Genomic DNA, 18,541 nt, shown 5'->3' with positions numbered 1-18,541 from the left:
ATGATAATGCAGGACTATGTTTGTACAGATGGGGAAATTATTCTCACCACAAATAGGAGACAGTAGGGATTCCCCACTGCCATTTCTGAGCAATTTTCAAACAGAAAAAAAAAAAAAGAAAAAGAAAAAAAAAACCAGCCCCAAAACATGGGGAAAGACATATGCCTGTGATTCAGAAGGCAGGCAAGTGACTGACAACCATAAGAAGCGGCTGCTTGCTGTCCCAAGCAGCAACATTTACGCATGCAACCTCTTATCCTCCGTAAAGGGAAGAAAGCACACAGTTTGCGCCCTTGTCTCTGCACAGTCTCTTCCCACTTTGTAGCTTAAGCGTATCCTCCCAACCAGAGCTCTGAAGAGTTGCTTACCTTGGAAGCAAACGCTGTAGCTTTATGCTGCAACTCCTCCTCTTCTCTGCAGCCTGAGCAGTATTTTACTGGGGCAGCCACCACGGGAGGGAAGGAAAAGTTGCCTCTCAAGGCAACACCAAGAAAGAAGAGCACAGCCATAGAAGAAAATTGGCAGGACAGAAAAGAGTTTCTCCGAATGGTACAGCATCTGGCTTGCTGTGGGATGACAGCCCAGAGCGGTGTCATAGGCTCTGGTGACATCAGAGGAGGATCCTTGTAAAGGAGCTGAAAAAAACACTCTGCAAATTGCACTGAACTCAAAAGTTGTGGATTTTAGCTGTTCAAGTGTGGGTTTAGCGCCTGTGATAATCACAGGGCATGGCAGCTCTAATCCGAAAGACCTGCTTAGACACCTCAAGATGAAAAACCTTTCTACCTTGAGCTAAACTTTAATGTTCTGAAGATGAGGCTCAGCAGCTCCCTAGAAGTGCTCTCAGGTTTCCAGGAACTGTCACGTACCTGGGCAAGGGTCACGCACTCCAGAGGCAACAGTGAAAATGGTACTTCTCTGTGCAATCTTCTTCTTGTCCTCTTCTGCGTTATTCTGGGTGCTGGTTGTTATTTTGTGCATGTCATACACTGTGAGGTGGTAAAGATACTCTGCAGCTAAATTGAGAGAGTTTTAGAAATGGCTCTGTCTCCTTAATGAAGAAGAGATGCGTTTCTAGACTCAGTTGGACATTTCCTTCCTGTTTCTCAGTGAAATAACATTTTTTCAGGAGCGCTATTTATAAAAGCTGGTGAACAATACCAGCTAGTTCCCTGTGCTGGGATATTACAGCCAGATTCGGAAAATCTACTTAAGGACCTAAATAAGACTTCTGTATCTTGAACAGCCGTCATACAAGAGAGAGAAGCAAGGACTGGAACTGAGAGTTTCCAGAGAGTGGCTCTAGATGGCCGCATGATAAATTCATTACAGGAGGCAGCTTGCTGCCATTTCTCAGCACCCCTGTGCACTGTATCCTGTGGCCCCACGCTTGGGTCCAGCATCCACTCTGCAGAGAAGGCACCAAAGTAAAATGCAGCCAGGCGGATTAGCTCCTGTACAGCACCTGGTTTGCAGTCACTGCCACAGCAAAGGACCTTCCAGCAATTTGACACGAGACAAAAAAAGCAGAACTCACAATTTCATTCTCCCCAGGGACTCTTTGGCTCTCTCACATGACACTGCGTCTCCGGGAAAGCAGCTACTCACGCTCCTTGTACTCTGTCTCAGGACAGAGTGTTAATATCACTTTTAAAGCAGTTCTGCAGACACGGGAGGTGAAATCTGCCTCAAGTGGCAGCTGTTAGAAACCTGGGCAGGGTTTGAAAGAGAAAATAAAAGTACAGACTTGGTCGGAATTCTTGGTCGTGACAGAGTACAAAAGTGCAAACGAAAAGGAGGTACCAGCATTGCAGGAAAAACCACCGCTCTAGGTGAATATTTAAACCAAAGGAACATAGTCGTTTATTAACTGTCTTGTGATAAGGACACTTCTTCTAAGACAGGAGTGGTCATGAACACCTCCGTTTCTTCAGCTTACTCCAGCTCACAGAATGAGAATAAATGATTTCAAGTATACATGTGAGTGTATGTATTTGGACTTGGGATCCCAAAGTCTCTCATATTTGTCACTGTTTAAAACTGAAAGAAAATAGATTGTTTTCCATTTGTCTTTGCTTTTTGATGTGATGCCTTTGCTATACTATAATTTGTCAGCATTTTCTCAACTAGGAAAAATGTATAAGCAAGCAGCCAAAAACAAGCACACAAAGCTTTAGGTATCCATGAATTATATTCTGTGGGAAAGGGGGAAGAATCACTAATTTTTTTTTTTTTTTTTAAAATCGCTTTCCAAGCAGTTTCATTTGAACACTGCAAAATGGAAACACTGTATATAGGGTGGATTTTTTTTTTTTTTTTTCCTCCAAACTACCTCTCTGGGTTTGTTCTTTTTTTTAAGAATTATGCTTTTCTGGCATTTCTCAAGTTAAAATGTATCAATTTCTAGCTTAACATAAAACCTGTTCCTAAACATTACAGTAGTTGTATATAAAAGTAATGCAAGTGTCAGTGTGTATTATGTTACAATAGGATGGCAATACCATGTGCACTCCCTCAAAATTTAATTCTTGTTCATTCTCTTAATTACACAAAAATATGCTTCCTAATTACACAAGGGATGCTTAAGAGTCATCTAAATACTACCAGACACATCAAGGTGTTTATTTATAGCATAAATTATTCTCATATTCTCCTACAAGCAAAATACCCCTTTCTAATTTATGCAAGTTTCATTTATAGTGGACACAGGCTATTTGGCAAGATATTGGCAATTACTCTCACTAATGAGCTACTAAATTGTAATTTAGTATTATAAGTGCAGTGACAAAGAATGTGAATACCTTATATCATGCAAACAGTAAAGTGAAAACAGATGCATGAATGTCATTTTGAAAATAAACCAGGTTAACTGAAAACTCAGACATGACCATCCTGAATTGAAGCAACATTGCCCAAACGCAGGAGAAACAGGCTAAAAGGAGGGTGGAGGAACATGGTATACTTAAGAACGGGTAACCTATAGCTCAGGGGCCAAACACAGCCAATGACTTCGTCTGTAGTTATGTTAAACATTTTAAGTGTTTATGTATGTTTGTGTATATGCCCAAACATTTTGTGCGGCTGCACGAGAACCAACAAGAAGTTTGGGGTTGCTGTACTCTTAAAAGGTTGCCCGTACCCTCATGAAATTAAGTCCTTTGGAATTGGTGTTAGGTCTGTTGCTGAACACCAAGAGAGGAAGTATTGCTACAGGAGCAAGAGTGAAGCAGTGGGAGGGAAGAAGGCTTTTCCAGGGCAAAGGGATATGGGTGGTTGTTGTACAAAAATGCTGTATTTTCTGAAGGTAGCCTGGAAAAAAATGGCAGTTCTTGCAGAGCCACAACCCTTCAGGATGGCGCCCGACTGCCCCAGCGCAGAGCCAACTTTCTTTGCTAAATTTCTGAATGCTTAGAGATGGAACTACACTACACTCTTCTCACCTATCAGTTTTTAAAAAAAAAAAAATCTTGACATGGAGGCTTTCTGTGATAAGACATGAGCTCAATAAGACATTATGCTCTGATAAGCATAATGATTTTTTTTTTTTTAATTAATTCCAAAATTTTTAGAGAACCTGAACCCAAATGTACAGGCAGATGCAGAAGACAGTAATTGCAATTTGAATAGTGTCTCTTCCTGAGTATTTTTTTATTATAGTGTTCCTGCTGTGTTTGAATTTTTCCTGCAGGGCTGAACTACTACACCCTCAATTATCAACCTCATGAATTTCTGCATAGGAAAATTAAAGATCTGTTGGTTTCTTCCTGTCCTGATTTCGGCTGGGATAGAGTTAATTTTCTTCCTAGTAGCAGGCACAGTGCTGTGTTTCGGATTTAGGTGACAGAGTGGCTATAAAGAGCTGATAAGCAGGTAAAACTTTGGCTCCCCCCACTCCCAGGGTGGCAGCCATGGGGAGCTAACTCCGGGGGAAGCAGCCTGCTGCCTCTGAGGCAGCCATCCCACATCCCAGTCATCCCGCCAGCAGTCACCATTACTGCACGTTATCTCGGCTAAGGTGAGCTTTGATTCTAGTGACAGCGGTCAGCAGCGGAGTGCCTAACTCCTCAGCAGGAGAGGACAGAGGGGAACTTGTATGATGGGGGATTTACGTAAAATCTGTCTTTGATACATGCTAGGAAGGTGCATTTCTGGAAACTATAACCTTCAGCAAATCACACACATAACTGAATTTGGGAACTGTCCTGCACCAGTGTCATAACAACACATAAACCTATATTCACATCTGAAATAATTCTATGGCAGAGTTATTGCTGTAATAGAACATGTAATATACTAAACATATTACTAGGTGGAAAATTGTGCCTTCTGAAAATCTAGGCAGCTTCTGTTTCATGGCTGGTATAGGACTATAGATAATCTGTCTCTCTCTTCTTTTGTACTAAGTTATAATGTGTCCTAAATTATAGACTCTTCAGATTGGTTATTAAAAACTTCTGACATCTCAAAAATGCTATTTAGTTTCTAGACACATCTGGAGAGACATTAATATTCTGCCTTTCAGAAGCATGCACAATATTTCTGGCATGTTATAATATATCAACTATTGCCAGTAAGTATGAGCTATTCCTATTTAAAGAGATAGTGTTTCCAAGCAAAACCATATCAATTGCTGAGTTAACAAAACAAACCAAAGGGAAAGGCATTTAATGCTTAAACTGAGCAGGAATACGTTTCTGAATCTGTGAAAAAAGCTAATGCAGAGAAATGTGCAGGTCTTAGTTGGAGTCATGTGAGGAACCTATCATCTTAAGTGTTTTGTTTAGCACCTTGTGAACAAGCACTATCTTATTTAGACAAAATATTTGCAGTATTGCAGCCTAAAAGTTTTCCTAAAAGAGTTGCTCCTTAAATTGCATGACAGATACAGAAAATCCTACACAAAATAAAATAAATACGAGAATAAAAAAGCTGGCTAACATCCCAAAAAGCATGTCTTCACTCTAGCGGTTCTCTCAAGTGATACGTGTGTTATGTCTCTCTGAGTGGAGTGGCCAGACCATAGAACTCTTGCGGTCCACGCTGTCTCAGTAGTCTCTGATGGAGAGAGCTAGATGCCAAATCCACAAAACTATTAGTGAATCTAATCCTTATTTAAGTTCCCATAGCACTAATTCTCTACTCAAACACTTTTTTCAAGTCAGGTGCTGTGCCACTTGACTTGAGATGACTGGGCACTTTCTGAACTGGGTAGATGGAGCCCAGTGCCGTGCCTTGGGTGTCAGGCACATTTTGCTGTTAGGTTTCACTAAATTACCTGATGAGCAGGGCTGGGAAAAGCCTTTTGAGGGTTTAAGTGTCCATGGCTGCACTGGCCATGCCTCCAACCAGGATCCTCCCCTGAAAGCCGTGACATTCTTCAGTTTAAAGAACAGCATCCAAGACATGCATCAGTCAATTATTACTTTGTTTACTAGACAAGCATTTCATAAGTGGAGGAGGAAATTCCAGAACAGTTAATTGACGAATCAGAATGTTACATTAAATAATGAAACTGAGTCACTTGGGGGAGAGGGCGGGGGCAGAGCGGATTCTTTCCCTCAAAGCTAACTGTTTGTCAAAACAATTTGTCAAGATCTCTCAGCCTTAGTCCATGTAGACACTCTCTCTGAGGTTGAGAGCCTGCTTTGCAGTTCACTTTGCCATTTGTAGTTGGAGCTTTCAGGAATGCAGGAGAATTAGATCCTAACCGATATGACAATGCAAATAATTCAGTCCTACTAGAAAGAAATAACATACAAAAGAGGGGGCTGAAGAGGAAAGACTGCAGCTGAGTAATGATGTGCATTCCATCAAGATTATTTCCCTTTTTTCTCTTTAATAGTAAAATAGAATAACCATGACACATATCGTATTTCTCATTTAATAATACTATTTTATAGTTTCATTATACTGTAATACAGCTGGTCTCTTTAATGCTCAGAGCTTTTGTGACAAAGGTAGAAATCATTCAGTAGCAAGTACTTGCTATATAAATAGAGCAAACAAGATATTTAGCTACCACATAGACAGAAGGTGTTCTAAATACTTGAAATCTAAGAGACTCTGCACAACATGCTGTATTTAGCCAAAAGGAAGGAAAGGGCTTTCTCCAAGTAGTTTAACTTAAAATTAGGAGTCATACCAAATTCAAGGTTGTCTTTAGTTTTGTCACATCTCTTTCAGGTTCCTAGGCTCAAAAAAGAGCCTTTTCATATATTATGACATACTTGTGCAATATTAAGCTCCCACATCAGCTCACAATATTTTGTTCACTCCTTCACATGAAAAAATCAGTGTGCTTTCTGTAGGGAATCTTAATATGCGGCATACTATGTCAGAAAGGATGAATGCACTGGGAGTTATCAAAACTTTGACTAGTTGAGGAAAAGACAGTGATTTTTAAATTGACTATCAATAATTGGTCATTTGTCATTTCAGTCCTGGGGTTTTTTGACAGCGTATTGTCCTCAGAGCAGCATTTTTTCCCATCTGTTATTTCTTACATTTCCCTAGAGCACCTGTTATTCAGAAGCAGCAGCTTCCTCTGGATGGTATGCCGTTGCTTTTGCTGGCACCGTGAGGGACACAGAAATGTTCAATATGCATAAGAATAGAGATTCCCCATTTTTAACCTCCACTGCTCACTCTGAATTCTATCCTCTGCCTCGTGACTGTCTGGCCTAAGTCACTGAAATCCGTTGTAGGAAATCATATAACAGCATGTAGCGAGAGAAATGTACAGAGCGTTTCCAGTCCTCTCCATCCCCCTGATTATTTATCTGTGTGTACTTCATGTACCCTGAAAACAGCGAAAGAGAAGATGTTTATGGACAGGATTTCCAGTATCAGCCTATTGAACTCTATTTGTCTAGCGAGCATTTAAGATTAATTGTCTCTGTCAAGGTTCAAAATGGGGTTGGCTTGCAGATGCAGACAGTGGCCCACAGAAGCAGAGACTGCTGAGGGTGGCTTTGCAGCTGCTCAGACCCATGGCCAGGCCAGGCCCATCCACAGGGAGATGAGAAGGTCCCTGCTCCCCAGAGATACAAGCCATATGAAGTGACTTTTAGCTGTGTGAAAATGTCAGTGTTTCCTAATACTGGCATGTCTAGCTACCCCTGATCTTATGACTTGCAGTTCTTGTTACTATTCGGGGGGGGGGGTGGGGGGGGGGGGGCGTGGAGGGGGGGGGCGGTTCACAATCTGCTTGAGATTGCTCAAAATAGAGAAAGATCAAAGACTGACTTCTGGGCCGTGTCCTAGCATGGAGCGTAAAGCAGCAGCAGCCCTTTGAATTGCCACTGCAATAAAATGCATCCAAACCGGAGAAATTGACAATAAGCCAAAAACTTTTGTCATAATGGTTGGATCAAAGTTTCTGTGCATTAAAATAAAAGATGAAAGGTGCTCAACGGATTATGGTGTTCTCTGCAGAGTTGAAAATGTGGGAGAGAAAAAAGCAGATTTTGTAAAAACCGTTACTGAAGAGATGAGACTCAAACCACCCATTGTTGCTAACTTTGCTTATTGTTGTGTGTCTCCAGAAGCTACTTGTACAGTACTTTGTCAAATACAACCAAACAGCAGCATCTGAAATATAAATAAAAATCATATATACTGATTTTTAATCAATATAGGTAAGGATGTTTTTTCACTGGAACAAAGCTGAGACTTTACCACTGAGTTAAAGAGACTATAGAAGGCATCGCAATTAAGAATGCAAGTACGAATATGTGGCCAGTAGGCTTCATGTATGTATTTAATAAACAAATCAAGCTCAAACTCAGGAAAATACATTGCCTCAAAAAGATTTCAGTTTGTGAGCGTGCAACTACACATAGTAATGCTAGTCCATAAATTCTGTGTAATGAAGGTACTAACTAGTGAACTTGCAAGACATGGACAAGTAGTCAGTGCAGGCATACTCCAGAACAGTGGACTTGATGTCACCTGAGAAAGGCTAATAAAATCTGTCCAAGACCTTACATATGGAAAACTATGACATTTCTTGGAAATTCCCCGATATCTAAATTACTGGCAACATCTTTTCCATTTACTTTTTTTTTTACCACAGGATTCCTTCTGAAGTGACTCCCACTGAATTTACCAAAAAACATCTATTTTTGTGCAGCTCCCAATGTAACTAGTTTCCTGTCTTTAAAATATATGTTGTGTGGCTTAGGGGAGGGATAGAATTGAGTTCCTGCTGATATTACACTTTCTTGCAAACCCTTCCATGTGTTTATACCAGTGGAGACTGTGATTTCCTAGATTTACATTACATGCAGCTGGTACATAAAATTGCATGCTTTACTTGTTTCATTCCTGGGTGACTCTATGAAATCAATTTTAATCTACTCTCATACACATATCAATAGAAGCTTAGACCTAAGAATCTGATAAACACAGTTGTCTTCTGGCACACCAGAGGAGCAAGAGATCCATTTAATCTTTGGCAAGGAGGAAGGGCTAAGTCTTTGCATTGAATGTATGAAAAAGTGATTTGAAATTTTGATGATGGTACAAGTTCATAATACCCTAAACCACAAGGCCTCAGAGGCCTTTTTCATCACCAGCCACCCCAATTAGCAATATTTATGTTCAGCAACTTTGAATAAAATCTTGTATACTCTACTTTGGCTGAAATAGGAGGTTTAGCTTAAAATGATGGGTTATGCTAATTTGTACATTTCTCAGAAGCAGGGTGAATATATGAAACTGGTGACCTTCTCAAGGCTGCCTAGGGAATGTAAATGGCCACTGTGTGATTGCTGAGGGACAGGTAGTGTAACTCGAGGGTTGAAAATATATTTCATCTGCTAATTTAGACATAACTAGTTCCTCACCTGAGAAGGAGAAGAGCTGGTGTCCTGTGGTCATTTATATTGTGATTTCTGTTTGCTTGGGGGGTTTCTCTCCCCACCCCCCACCAGTGTTTGTTGAAGACATGTTCACAGTAAATAGGAATCTCTGCTCTTATAGCACTAGTCTCCACCTATCCTTTGTCCCTTCCAAAGCAAAATTTAGATTTCTTGGTCATGTTGATCCATACTACACCTTTTGAAGATGAGCACTGCTAGCATAAAGAGGCAACTTCAGTCTCCATAAACATTGGTCAGGAGCAGAAACCTTCCTGGGCCAAGCAAGTAGATGATCTCTAAAGGTCCCCTCCAACCCAAAGCATTCTATGATTCTATGATTCAAGAAGTAATGCTGGATATTTATGTAGTCTCTGTCTAAGAGTGTTTGTTAGGATCTGAGCTTTTATCAAGGACTCCATTATTTGCTTTCCCTCCTTCCCACCTCATCTCCAAATAAGGAGATTGGCCCTTCAGATTTAAGTGAGTCTTTCATCTGTGATTGCACCTTCTTTTAATATTTTGCTTAAAAACACATCACTGATCTTTTTGATGTATATGGAATGTTCTTCAGTTGTGTATATAATACAGTTTTAGAGTTACCTGTGTTAAAACAGATTGAAAATTGAGTTGTAATGGTTTTGTGACATTGTTTAGTCTATCATTCTGCCACAAAGCATGTGTGCCTAAACCACACGTAGTGGCTATTTTATTGAAGTGCTCTTCAAAACCTCCAGTGTGCTGAAGAACTTCACCGGGATGTGGCATAATATGGCATGCAAGAGAGTTGCACAACAAAGGTAGAATCCTATAGCAAATGCAGGGAAACTGAGGGAATGAGAAAACACATAGCAGAGAGCCAGGTCTTAGGGGTGGGCAGAAAGAACTTTTAGAGGACCAGAGGAAAGTGAGCACTCATGCTCTAACTCAGGAGCAGAAGTGATGTTCCTCCATGCAAGGATGAGCAGGCAGGGAGGGAGATGTATTTAAAATACCAGTTCTGTCTGACCTAGTGACTCTGAGTTAATTTGAAAATGTGGGTATTTTTATGCCTTGGGTATTTTTATGACCTGTTCAGAATCTCTTGGTGTTGTTTGTGGTTTGTTGACTGCCCTCCAGCCTCTGACTGAACAGCAGGATTTCTTGCTGTCTTGTGTGTAGGCTACTCTTGGGCCCCCTTTTTTTTTCCTTTGCATGCCTCTGCCAGCACATAACTGATTGTGACTGGCTGTCTTCTCTACAAGGTGTGCCATGGCTCGTCATCCCCATGCCATTTTCGAGCAACTGATTATTCAGATTTTGCACTCAGTGTTGGTGTGTTGCAGTTTGGGCCACTTCTCCAGTTTTTCAAGATTATTTTGCAGTCTGCGCTTCCCTTCCAAAACATTTCATTCCTTCTGTTTAGTGCTGTCTGAGATTTTGTCAGCAGAGCTTTCATTTGATAGCTGCATCACAACTGAAAGTGCTTGAATAATAGTGGATGACATACCCGTATTCCTTTCTTTCAATTACACTAGTTCCTCTGTGAGCAGCACTCCTGAGTTCACCTTTCCAACAGGTTATGCCCCGTTATGCTGGCAGATTCCTTGCTTGCTTATATTAATTTCACATGACAGCATGTCAAAAGTCTTACTGAAGTCAAGACGACATGACAGCTACTGCTTCTCCTCTATCATTTAGACTTGTTATCCTGTCACAAAAGGAAGAATAATTTGTCATAATTTGTCCATAACAAAATGGGTGGGCTTCTTCCTCCTCCAATTTCGATTTTCTCCACGCAGTTCTTCTGGTAGGTTTTCAAAAATGGGAGACTACCTGTCTGGACTATAGTGCCCTCACTCTTTCTGCCCCCCATCTTGAAGACAGTCACCCTGCGCCTGTTTTCTACCAGTGTGGACCCTAGCACATCAGTCAAAGTTTCTGAAAGGGAAGGAGATAGGAAGCCCACACTCAGTCAAACCAAAGGTCTGTGAGCCCAGAATGCAACCTGCCTGCTGTTTGCTGGCCAGAAGCACATGGGGAGTGTGACAGCAGAGTGAGGGCACAGGGACCCTTCCCCAGTGATACCCCTATGTCCTCCAGAGATCTCTCAGACAGCGTGTCTCTTCCAGGCAGCTCGGCAAGCTGTCAGTCAGAGCTTAAACAGGTGTCCCCTTTTGTTCACAGTTGGTCTGGTTTGTTCACTATTTGTTCTCTACATTTTTCCTGGTAATGAGAATTTACTTTTTTTTTTTTTTTTTTTTGGTGACATGATCTGTTCTCTGTCATAAACAAAGCTAAAACTTAGATTTTATCACTGAAGGTCCAAGTGATTTTCAGCTGTGGTGTCTTGATAAGTGAAATGTTGTATATGATTTTTAAAATAGTCATGTAGCTAATAATTATGGTGATGCCTTCTTTTGCATCTGGTGGTAAATGCAGTATGTCCCTTGGACAGTACTTCAGAGGCATGGAAAGTACAACTATTTCACTAGATGAATGCCCAGGTTGGCCCTAGGTGAATGTATATTTGGTTCATGAATGCTGACCTAAGTATATCTGTGCTGCACCTTCAGAAGCAATTAAACCTTTCTGTGTAAATATTTGGACATTTGGGGCCTAGGATTTTTAATAAGGACATTACATGACAGACGGCCTAGTCTAATCCTATAAACCATTGCAAGTAAATGCCTATGTTTCATTTACCTTCATGTCTTCAATCACTTGTTCACACTTCAGGTCTTGATGTGGTCTATTGCTGCTAGTTTGTAGATTATACCTCTCCTCTAGAAAAATTTTAAACAGAGGCAAAGTAAAAACTATCGTCTGACACTGAAATGTGTGCTTCACTTATATAAACCTACCTACCCCAAACAGAGGATCAGGAAAAATAGTAGGCAATAGTAATTTAGAATAGAATAGAATAGAATCATTTAGGTTGGAAAAGACCTTTAAGATCATCAGGTCCAACCTGTTAGTAGGTTAGTACCTAACACTGCCAAGTCCACCACTAAACCATGTCCCTAAGTGCCACATCTACATGTGTTTTAAATACCTCTAGGGATGGGGACTCAACTCTTTCCTGGGCATCCTGTTCCAATGCTTGACAACCCTTTAGGTGAAGAATTTTTTCCTAATATCCAATCTAAACCTCCCCTGGCGCAACATGAGGCCTTTTCCTCTCATCCTATCACTTGCTATTTGGGAGAAGAGACCCACACCCACCTTGCTGCAACCTCCTTTCAGGTAGTTGTAGAGAGCGATAAGGTCTCCCCTCAGCCTCCTCTTCTCCAGACTAAACAGTCTAGCAAATGGACAGCCTAGCAAAGCTCCACATCATCTCAGAGGGATGTGTGGAAAAAGTGTCCTAAAGGACTATCTGTGCCTTGTCCCTATTTACCACATCAACTGGGATGCGTAGATTGCCAAAGAAAGGGGGGCAATTTTAAGACATGGGAAAGAGTTAACTCCTGCATTCCCTAGCAAAGGCTCATGAGGAATAGCTTTGTGTCTGCAGCTGTTTCTCAGTGTACTTGTAGGTGAAGTTGGTATCTTGCAAAATTGAATGCCTTCAAGAGGCAGATGGGATTGCAAGAAGCCTTTCCTGGGATCAGGAGACAAGAATGTGCTTTTAGGCACATTGAAATGAAGAGTAGCTGTGAAAGTTAAAGGCAGATAGGAGCTAGGATGAAATTTAAATAATAAAAACAATAAAAATAATCCTCAGTGCAGCTCAAAAACAAATAAAAAGGACATTTCAGGATTACAAATGACAGCAAGGAAGAAAGGTGGATTGGGGATTGGTAAAAAAGCGGGCAGGGAAGAAACTCCTGCAATATGATGTCAGTTTGATATATACATATCTGTTAAGTTTGCCTGAACTCAATAGCAAGAAATAGAATAGTTTGAACCACACTAGTTTTACAAACAAGTTTTATTGCTCAAAACTTCAAAAACAAAGTGCGAAGATGGATCATTTGCGTGTCTGGTGACACTAACTCTGTCTTGTGTATATTGTAAGATGGTTTTTTGTCCAGCTTTAGGAATCCTCTGGCATTTGTTACCCAGCTTTCAGAATAACTTTTCAGATAGACTTTTTTTTTTTTCTTTTATTACCAAACAGAAATGAGAATGTGCATGAAGCATAGCTTGACAGTGAACAGAGTTAAAGAAGTTCTCACAGTTTGCAGCAAAAAAATTATCTAGTTGGGGTTCAGTCCACAGAACACTGGAGTGTAAAACAGGCGCAGTCAGGGGAGGCAAGCAGACAGAGGACTGGACAGTATATGTTTCATGTGGGAAATCCTTCCTGGACACTATGTCTTTGTTTGTGAAACTTATTGTAGTGCCCCTTCCCTTCCTGTTCCTTAATGTAGAGCACGCCCAGAAGAAGCATTATTTAATAGATCATTTAACTGGGTATTTGGAGTGTAATTTGGAGGTGACATAGAGTATATGCTCTCTTTCAGACAGACTCATTAAGGGAATTGACACTTTGAAAAACAGGTATTTCGAGGTGTTAAGTACCCTAAATTCCAATTAATGATGTGATAGCCAAGGACAGCGAGGACCACGCAATGCAGCATCTATTTTCCTCCCTTAATGATATAGTGCACTGTATAGATGTTCTAACTAACTAGGCATCTGAAAGTAGGATTCTCTGCATCTCCGCCTCTCTCACAGGGAACTTCCTTGGTTACCAAGAGGAATACTGAGGACATGGAAATGGCTTAAATCTAGGATTTGGACATGAACATAACTAAATACAGGCCTACATCAGCCCTTCCCATAAGCACAGCCTGTATGTGTCCGTCACCTATTCTCTCTTCTGAATTAATATTGACATGGAGAAATGCCACTGACCATGAATATGTTTTCTGTATGACAGTTCTCACTGTTGCTACTACAAAGGCAGCTCTTCCAACACAAGCTAGAGAAGTTTTTTCTGCTCCTTTTGACTTCTTCTAAGTTTAAATAGCAGAATAAATGGTCAAAAAAGTTCCTATCAAAAATCTTTCTTAACAGGGATTTTACTAGATGCTGCAAGACCTTTCTAACTTGCAGCTGAATGGATCAAATAAATTAAGAAACTGCGTGAAAGCATTTAGTCACTTTGTGACTAATGCATCGTTTCTTCTAAACTCTGCTTATGTTGGGAGCACATAGCAAGGTTGTCCTCAAAGTTCTAGTGCTGGCTGGGGGGAATAAGTGTACCTAAATTCCTACTGGCATTCTGTGCAGATAACCAATATTATTCAACTTTCAACTAATAACTTCTCTTTGATTTTTTTAAGTATATATATAAGCCTGTACATGTTTGTATAACCTCTGAAAATGAGAGGGATTTTTTTTTAGTATGTGTGTCATTTACTTTTTTCTGTCTCTTGGGCATGAATATATGTTGCGTTGCTAACTGTGGATTTTAAGCTTCTGGCCTTTTTGGCCATTTGGATTCGTCTCCTCAGGACCTGTCTCTGTTTAAATCCACAGTCTTGAGCCCTCCAGAGCTTGGTTAATTACATCCTTCCTTTCGATAGAAACGAGTGTCACTCTTTCCTTTTAAAAGTTAGTTGTTTGGCATTCCTGTTAATACTGTAGCTCCAGTTTTACAGCATGAGCCCTCAGTTGAACTTCTAGGCCTCTGATTTACTGTGCCTAATGCCTTGGCTTTGAACTGCTTTGAGATCAAGGTGACAGTTTTCCTTGTGAGGCGGTTCCTATACGATTGTGTCCTTTCTAGGAGGTGATATGTATAACCAGAGACAGGCATAATAACCCTAATGAAATGTTTTAACTGGTAAACTGGATCCAATGTTGTTTATGGCTCTTGCCTGAAGAAGGAAAATAAAGTCTGCCTGAAATAACAACAGGCTGCTCGCAACTCCGTGCCTGTGCTGCCTACAGCTCTTGGCACAGACTGGAGAAAGAGAACATGCTTAAATAACCTGTCTGCTACTGGCCAGGGGAAGAACAGCAAAGAAAACCTGAGCTTCTCGGAGGCTTGGGTCTGAGCTCAACTGTCCAATTTCAAAAGAATGAGGTTAACATAGTGTCTTGCGGAGGCCTGGGGTTTGTGGTGTATGAATGTGCTGTTAGAACATCTACTAGGTGGAGACTTTCCATCTTGTTTGTGAAATCCAGCTAGGCTCAGATAGTGAATTAGGAATGGCAATTTGGTGTATGTCCAGAAATCTAATTGAAATACCTGGAGAAATGTAAAGTCAAGTCTAGTCAAGAAAAGAGGGATGTATGAAGTTTAGTGTTTAAAATACTGGTTAGCAGCAACGTGCCTGTAGGGGGAAAGAATGGGGGGGATGTATTAGTTACAGCTTTGGGCATAAACACTTACATGGCAGTATCATTTTTGTTCATATTAGCCTTTTCTTGGATCTAGCTTCATAAATACAAGAGCAATAGGGAGAAAATTAAGTCAGATTGTTTAGGACAGTATTGCACTGACAACAAAGCTCAAGGAAAGATGCTGACAATTCATAGTTCAGAGGAAAAAACTTGGAGACAAGAATAGAGATATAACAAAAATGCTAAGATTTGTAGGTTCTTTTAAAATTTCACTCGTACTTTTCTGTGTGTTAAGGGGAGTTTCTCTCTCAACTTCCATGGAAGTGAAATTTGTTCCTTGATGTAGGCAAACCACTGAATTAATCCAGGTGTTTGCTTCTATAGTGTCCCAAGGTGGCTGAACCTGGGAGCTACAACCTTCTTTAAACAACAGAAGTTAACTTGATAATGAATAAAATTGTGGACATTGCCTGTCCATCTCTAGCAGCCTGCTTCCATTGACTTGCTGAGTTGTTGGTTTGTTTGGGTTTTTTTTCTTTATTTTGGTGTGGTTTATCTCTCTTATCTTTAAGTATCTTTCAGTTATGAAGCTATTTGCCAGAGATGCAGATTGGCTCATTTAGACTTTTGAAAAAAAATGACAGTTCAAATCCAATAATTCTGGAACTCTCCCATGCAGAAATAGTAACATTAACTTGTGGATTCATCAGGGAAATCTGTCCAGTGACATTGACTGCAATACTTTTATCACTGCACTTACTGCTGTTGTTCTTTGATGTGTTGTGAGAATTTTTTAAATGAACTTTCTTTCCTGTTCCTTTAATTATCTGAGGTTGTTCACACCTATTTCTGCTACCTTTGAAACTGTTGTAAAGCCATATGCTACAAAGCCAGAGTGATAAGACATATGGAGACAACTTTAGGCAATATGCAGCCAGCTGGCTGAAAAGATTTTAGGAAATGTATCTTTTTGCTTGAAAAAGAAAGAAAAAAAGACAAGGGGGAAGAAAAGAAAAGAAAAACTTTAATGGCAAGTATTTGAAAGTATTTAAAACATCTCTGTATATTAAAAAAGAGTATTGCTTAGATCACTCTCTGTGATTCCCAGCTCAGAACTTGATTCCAAAGTTTTAATACTAATCAAATGTAAGTGTCTTGTGAATCATCTTGGGGTCACTGAAGTTAATGGGTCTTTTTTTTTTTTTTTCTTTCCTTCCCACTGTCTTCAATGATCTTGATACGAAGTCCTGTTTTCCATTTTGCTTAATATTCCTTATTTCCTTGGACATCCTAAGAGAATTTTCTTCTTGTACGGTATTTACTGAATGCAGCCATAAGAGGTGTGGTTTTTTCTTTTGTAAGATAAATTATTTTTTAGTCCTTCTAGATCCTTTTTTAGGTTTATAGCAATATCTTCATATACTTTTTGATAACATGTAAAATTAGAAGAACTCTTCTGTCTAAATGCAGGCACAGAAACTGTCTGTCACTGATAACCTGCTTGTTATCTTCTAGCTACAACAAGCGCTATCTTGATTTTTTTTCAATAGTCTTTCCAGCTGACTGGTTCTAAATTTCCATGCAATGACACTCCATGACCACCTGCCAGACTGCTGATTTGAGACAGGATAATGGTAGCACAGATTTCTCAGCAAGTTTTGACTTCCTTTCCTGCTGTGACCCATATCTAGCTTAGTAACTTCTGTGCTTTCTGATATTTATATTCTTTAGCAAGCATAGAACTGCTACTGTTGCAGATTAGTGCCCCAAGCAGTCCTTTGCAATGTGGCCTTCATCTAGGAGTCCCTGGGTGAGGTTTTAACAATGCAAATGAAATATATTGCTGCTTCTGAATAAACTTCCTATAGGAAATGTTCCTTCTGCTTTCTCAAAGTGGATGCTAATTTAATGGTTTTGAATGATAGCTGTCAAGCACTCACCAAAATCTTGACAATTAATATTTTTCTCTCTCATGCTTTCCATGCAATTCCAGCCTGCCTTATGCTGCCCTTTATGTAGGGTAATTGTTCTATAGTTTTTTCAGAAAATCAGTTTTTCAGAAAAGTGTGAATACTGACCCACTTAGCTCTTCTCTAAAAAACTCTCTGGAAGACTTTTTGTAATCTGTGCTGCCTCACAGGAAATATTTAGTCATTTGAAAACTTATGTATTTTCTTAAAAAAGAAGAAAAAAGGAGCTATGAGTATAAAGTGAAAATATGTTTAACTATTTCACTACTCTTGGAAATACTTGCTGCAATTGCTACAAAAACATGGATGTACAAACATGGATGTTAGTCCATCAGTTTTAAAGGTGACCTATTCTTAACATATTTGTCCAGGCTTCAATACCACTTTCCTGGTATTTAGAAAATTTTTTTAATTTATTTTGATTAGATCAAAACTAGTTGCCCCTCTGGTTTTGTCATCACGGTCTGTTTAAATAGACTGTAATTAGAAACTACAGAATGGACTTGCTTGCTTGCTTAATTGACTAACAGCAGTCTTTGATTTCATCACATAACTGATACCAAAATACTTATTTAAAAGCTCTCTATTTAGGTTTGCACATATAAATCAATAATGTTAAGTAGCCAATCTCTAATAACTGGCTGGGGATACTGTAGAACGCACCTTGTCTTAGTTTTTTCCCTCTCTGTTTGAAACTCCTATCACAGAATAAAAGAGGCAAGGGTGGCATGGAGAAGCAGTGTCTCCTCTTAGATCAGTTGGCACAGGCAAGAGGATGGGTCAAGCTTCCAGTCACTCTGCTCTGAAGCAGAGGCAGCAAGCTTCAATCGAGAGATTAGGAACAACTGTCCTGAGTTGAACAACTGTCATGGGTTGCCAGAGGAAGCCATTTATGAGAAAAGTGTACTTTGCACTGCAGGCAAGAGTGCAATAATAAAAAGGAGAAAAGGAACATAGTGTTAGACCACCTTGGCTGAAACAGCTCTACTGTTGCCACCTTTCTTGAATAGAGTCTTGATCCTAAAGCACTTCCATCACTTTCTCAGAAACAATGGAGCCAGCACTGGAACAGAGGAATTACTGCACTAGAAGTAACATCAAAGCACTGCTCTTACCATCAGGTTTCCTTTGTGCACCAAGAAGCCGTCCATTGTCTCATCTTTGTTATTTGTTGCACCAACCATGTTTCTAGAAATCCTGTGCTGGCCAGAAGCAGCTTTTTGGGAAGACTGTGTCACCAAAGTACCTGACAGTAAGAAAGCACAGCAGCATATGGCATGGGAGCTCTGTGATGATACATTAGAGAACTTGTACTGCATTTACTTTGTCCTGCTGATGGATTTTCATGATTGCATTAAGTTGACCAAGATCTGACAAAGCTGAACAGTGTCTTGCAATCAAGTGACAATGCTTCTGGGAGTACGCTTTGGAACG

The 18,541-nt window shown here is 40.1% G+C and overlaps 1 protein-coding gene across 1 annotated transcript in view; it reads right to left on the bottom strand.

Annotated features, from left to right (window-relative positions):
* Positions 1 to 18,291, bottom strand: part of IL15 (interleukin 15) — a 54,162-nt gene extending 35,871 nt beyond the window's left edge. Inside the window, exon 1 of the mRNA XM_075709435.1 lies at positions 18,223 to 18,291. Within this exon, the coding sequence (XP_075565550.1) occupies positions 18,223 to 18,291 (69 nt within the window). The remainder of the gene's footprint in view (positions 1 to 18,222) is intronic.
* Positions 18,292 to 18,541: the final 250 nt, after the last annotated feature.

The sequence above is a fragment of the Pelecanus crispus genome, chromosome 4, assembly GCF_030463565.1.
Source record: "Pelecanus crispus isolate bPelCri1 chromosome 4, bPelCri1.pri, whole genome shotgun sequence".
Classification (NCBI taxonomy): domain Eukaryota; kingdom Metazoa; phylum Chordata; class Aves; order Pelecaniformes; family Pelecanidae; genus Pelecanus; species Pelecanus crispus.
Note: the sequence above shows the minus strand (reverse complement) of the source record. Positions and strands in the feature narration are given on the sequence as shown.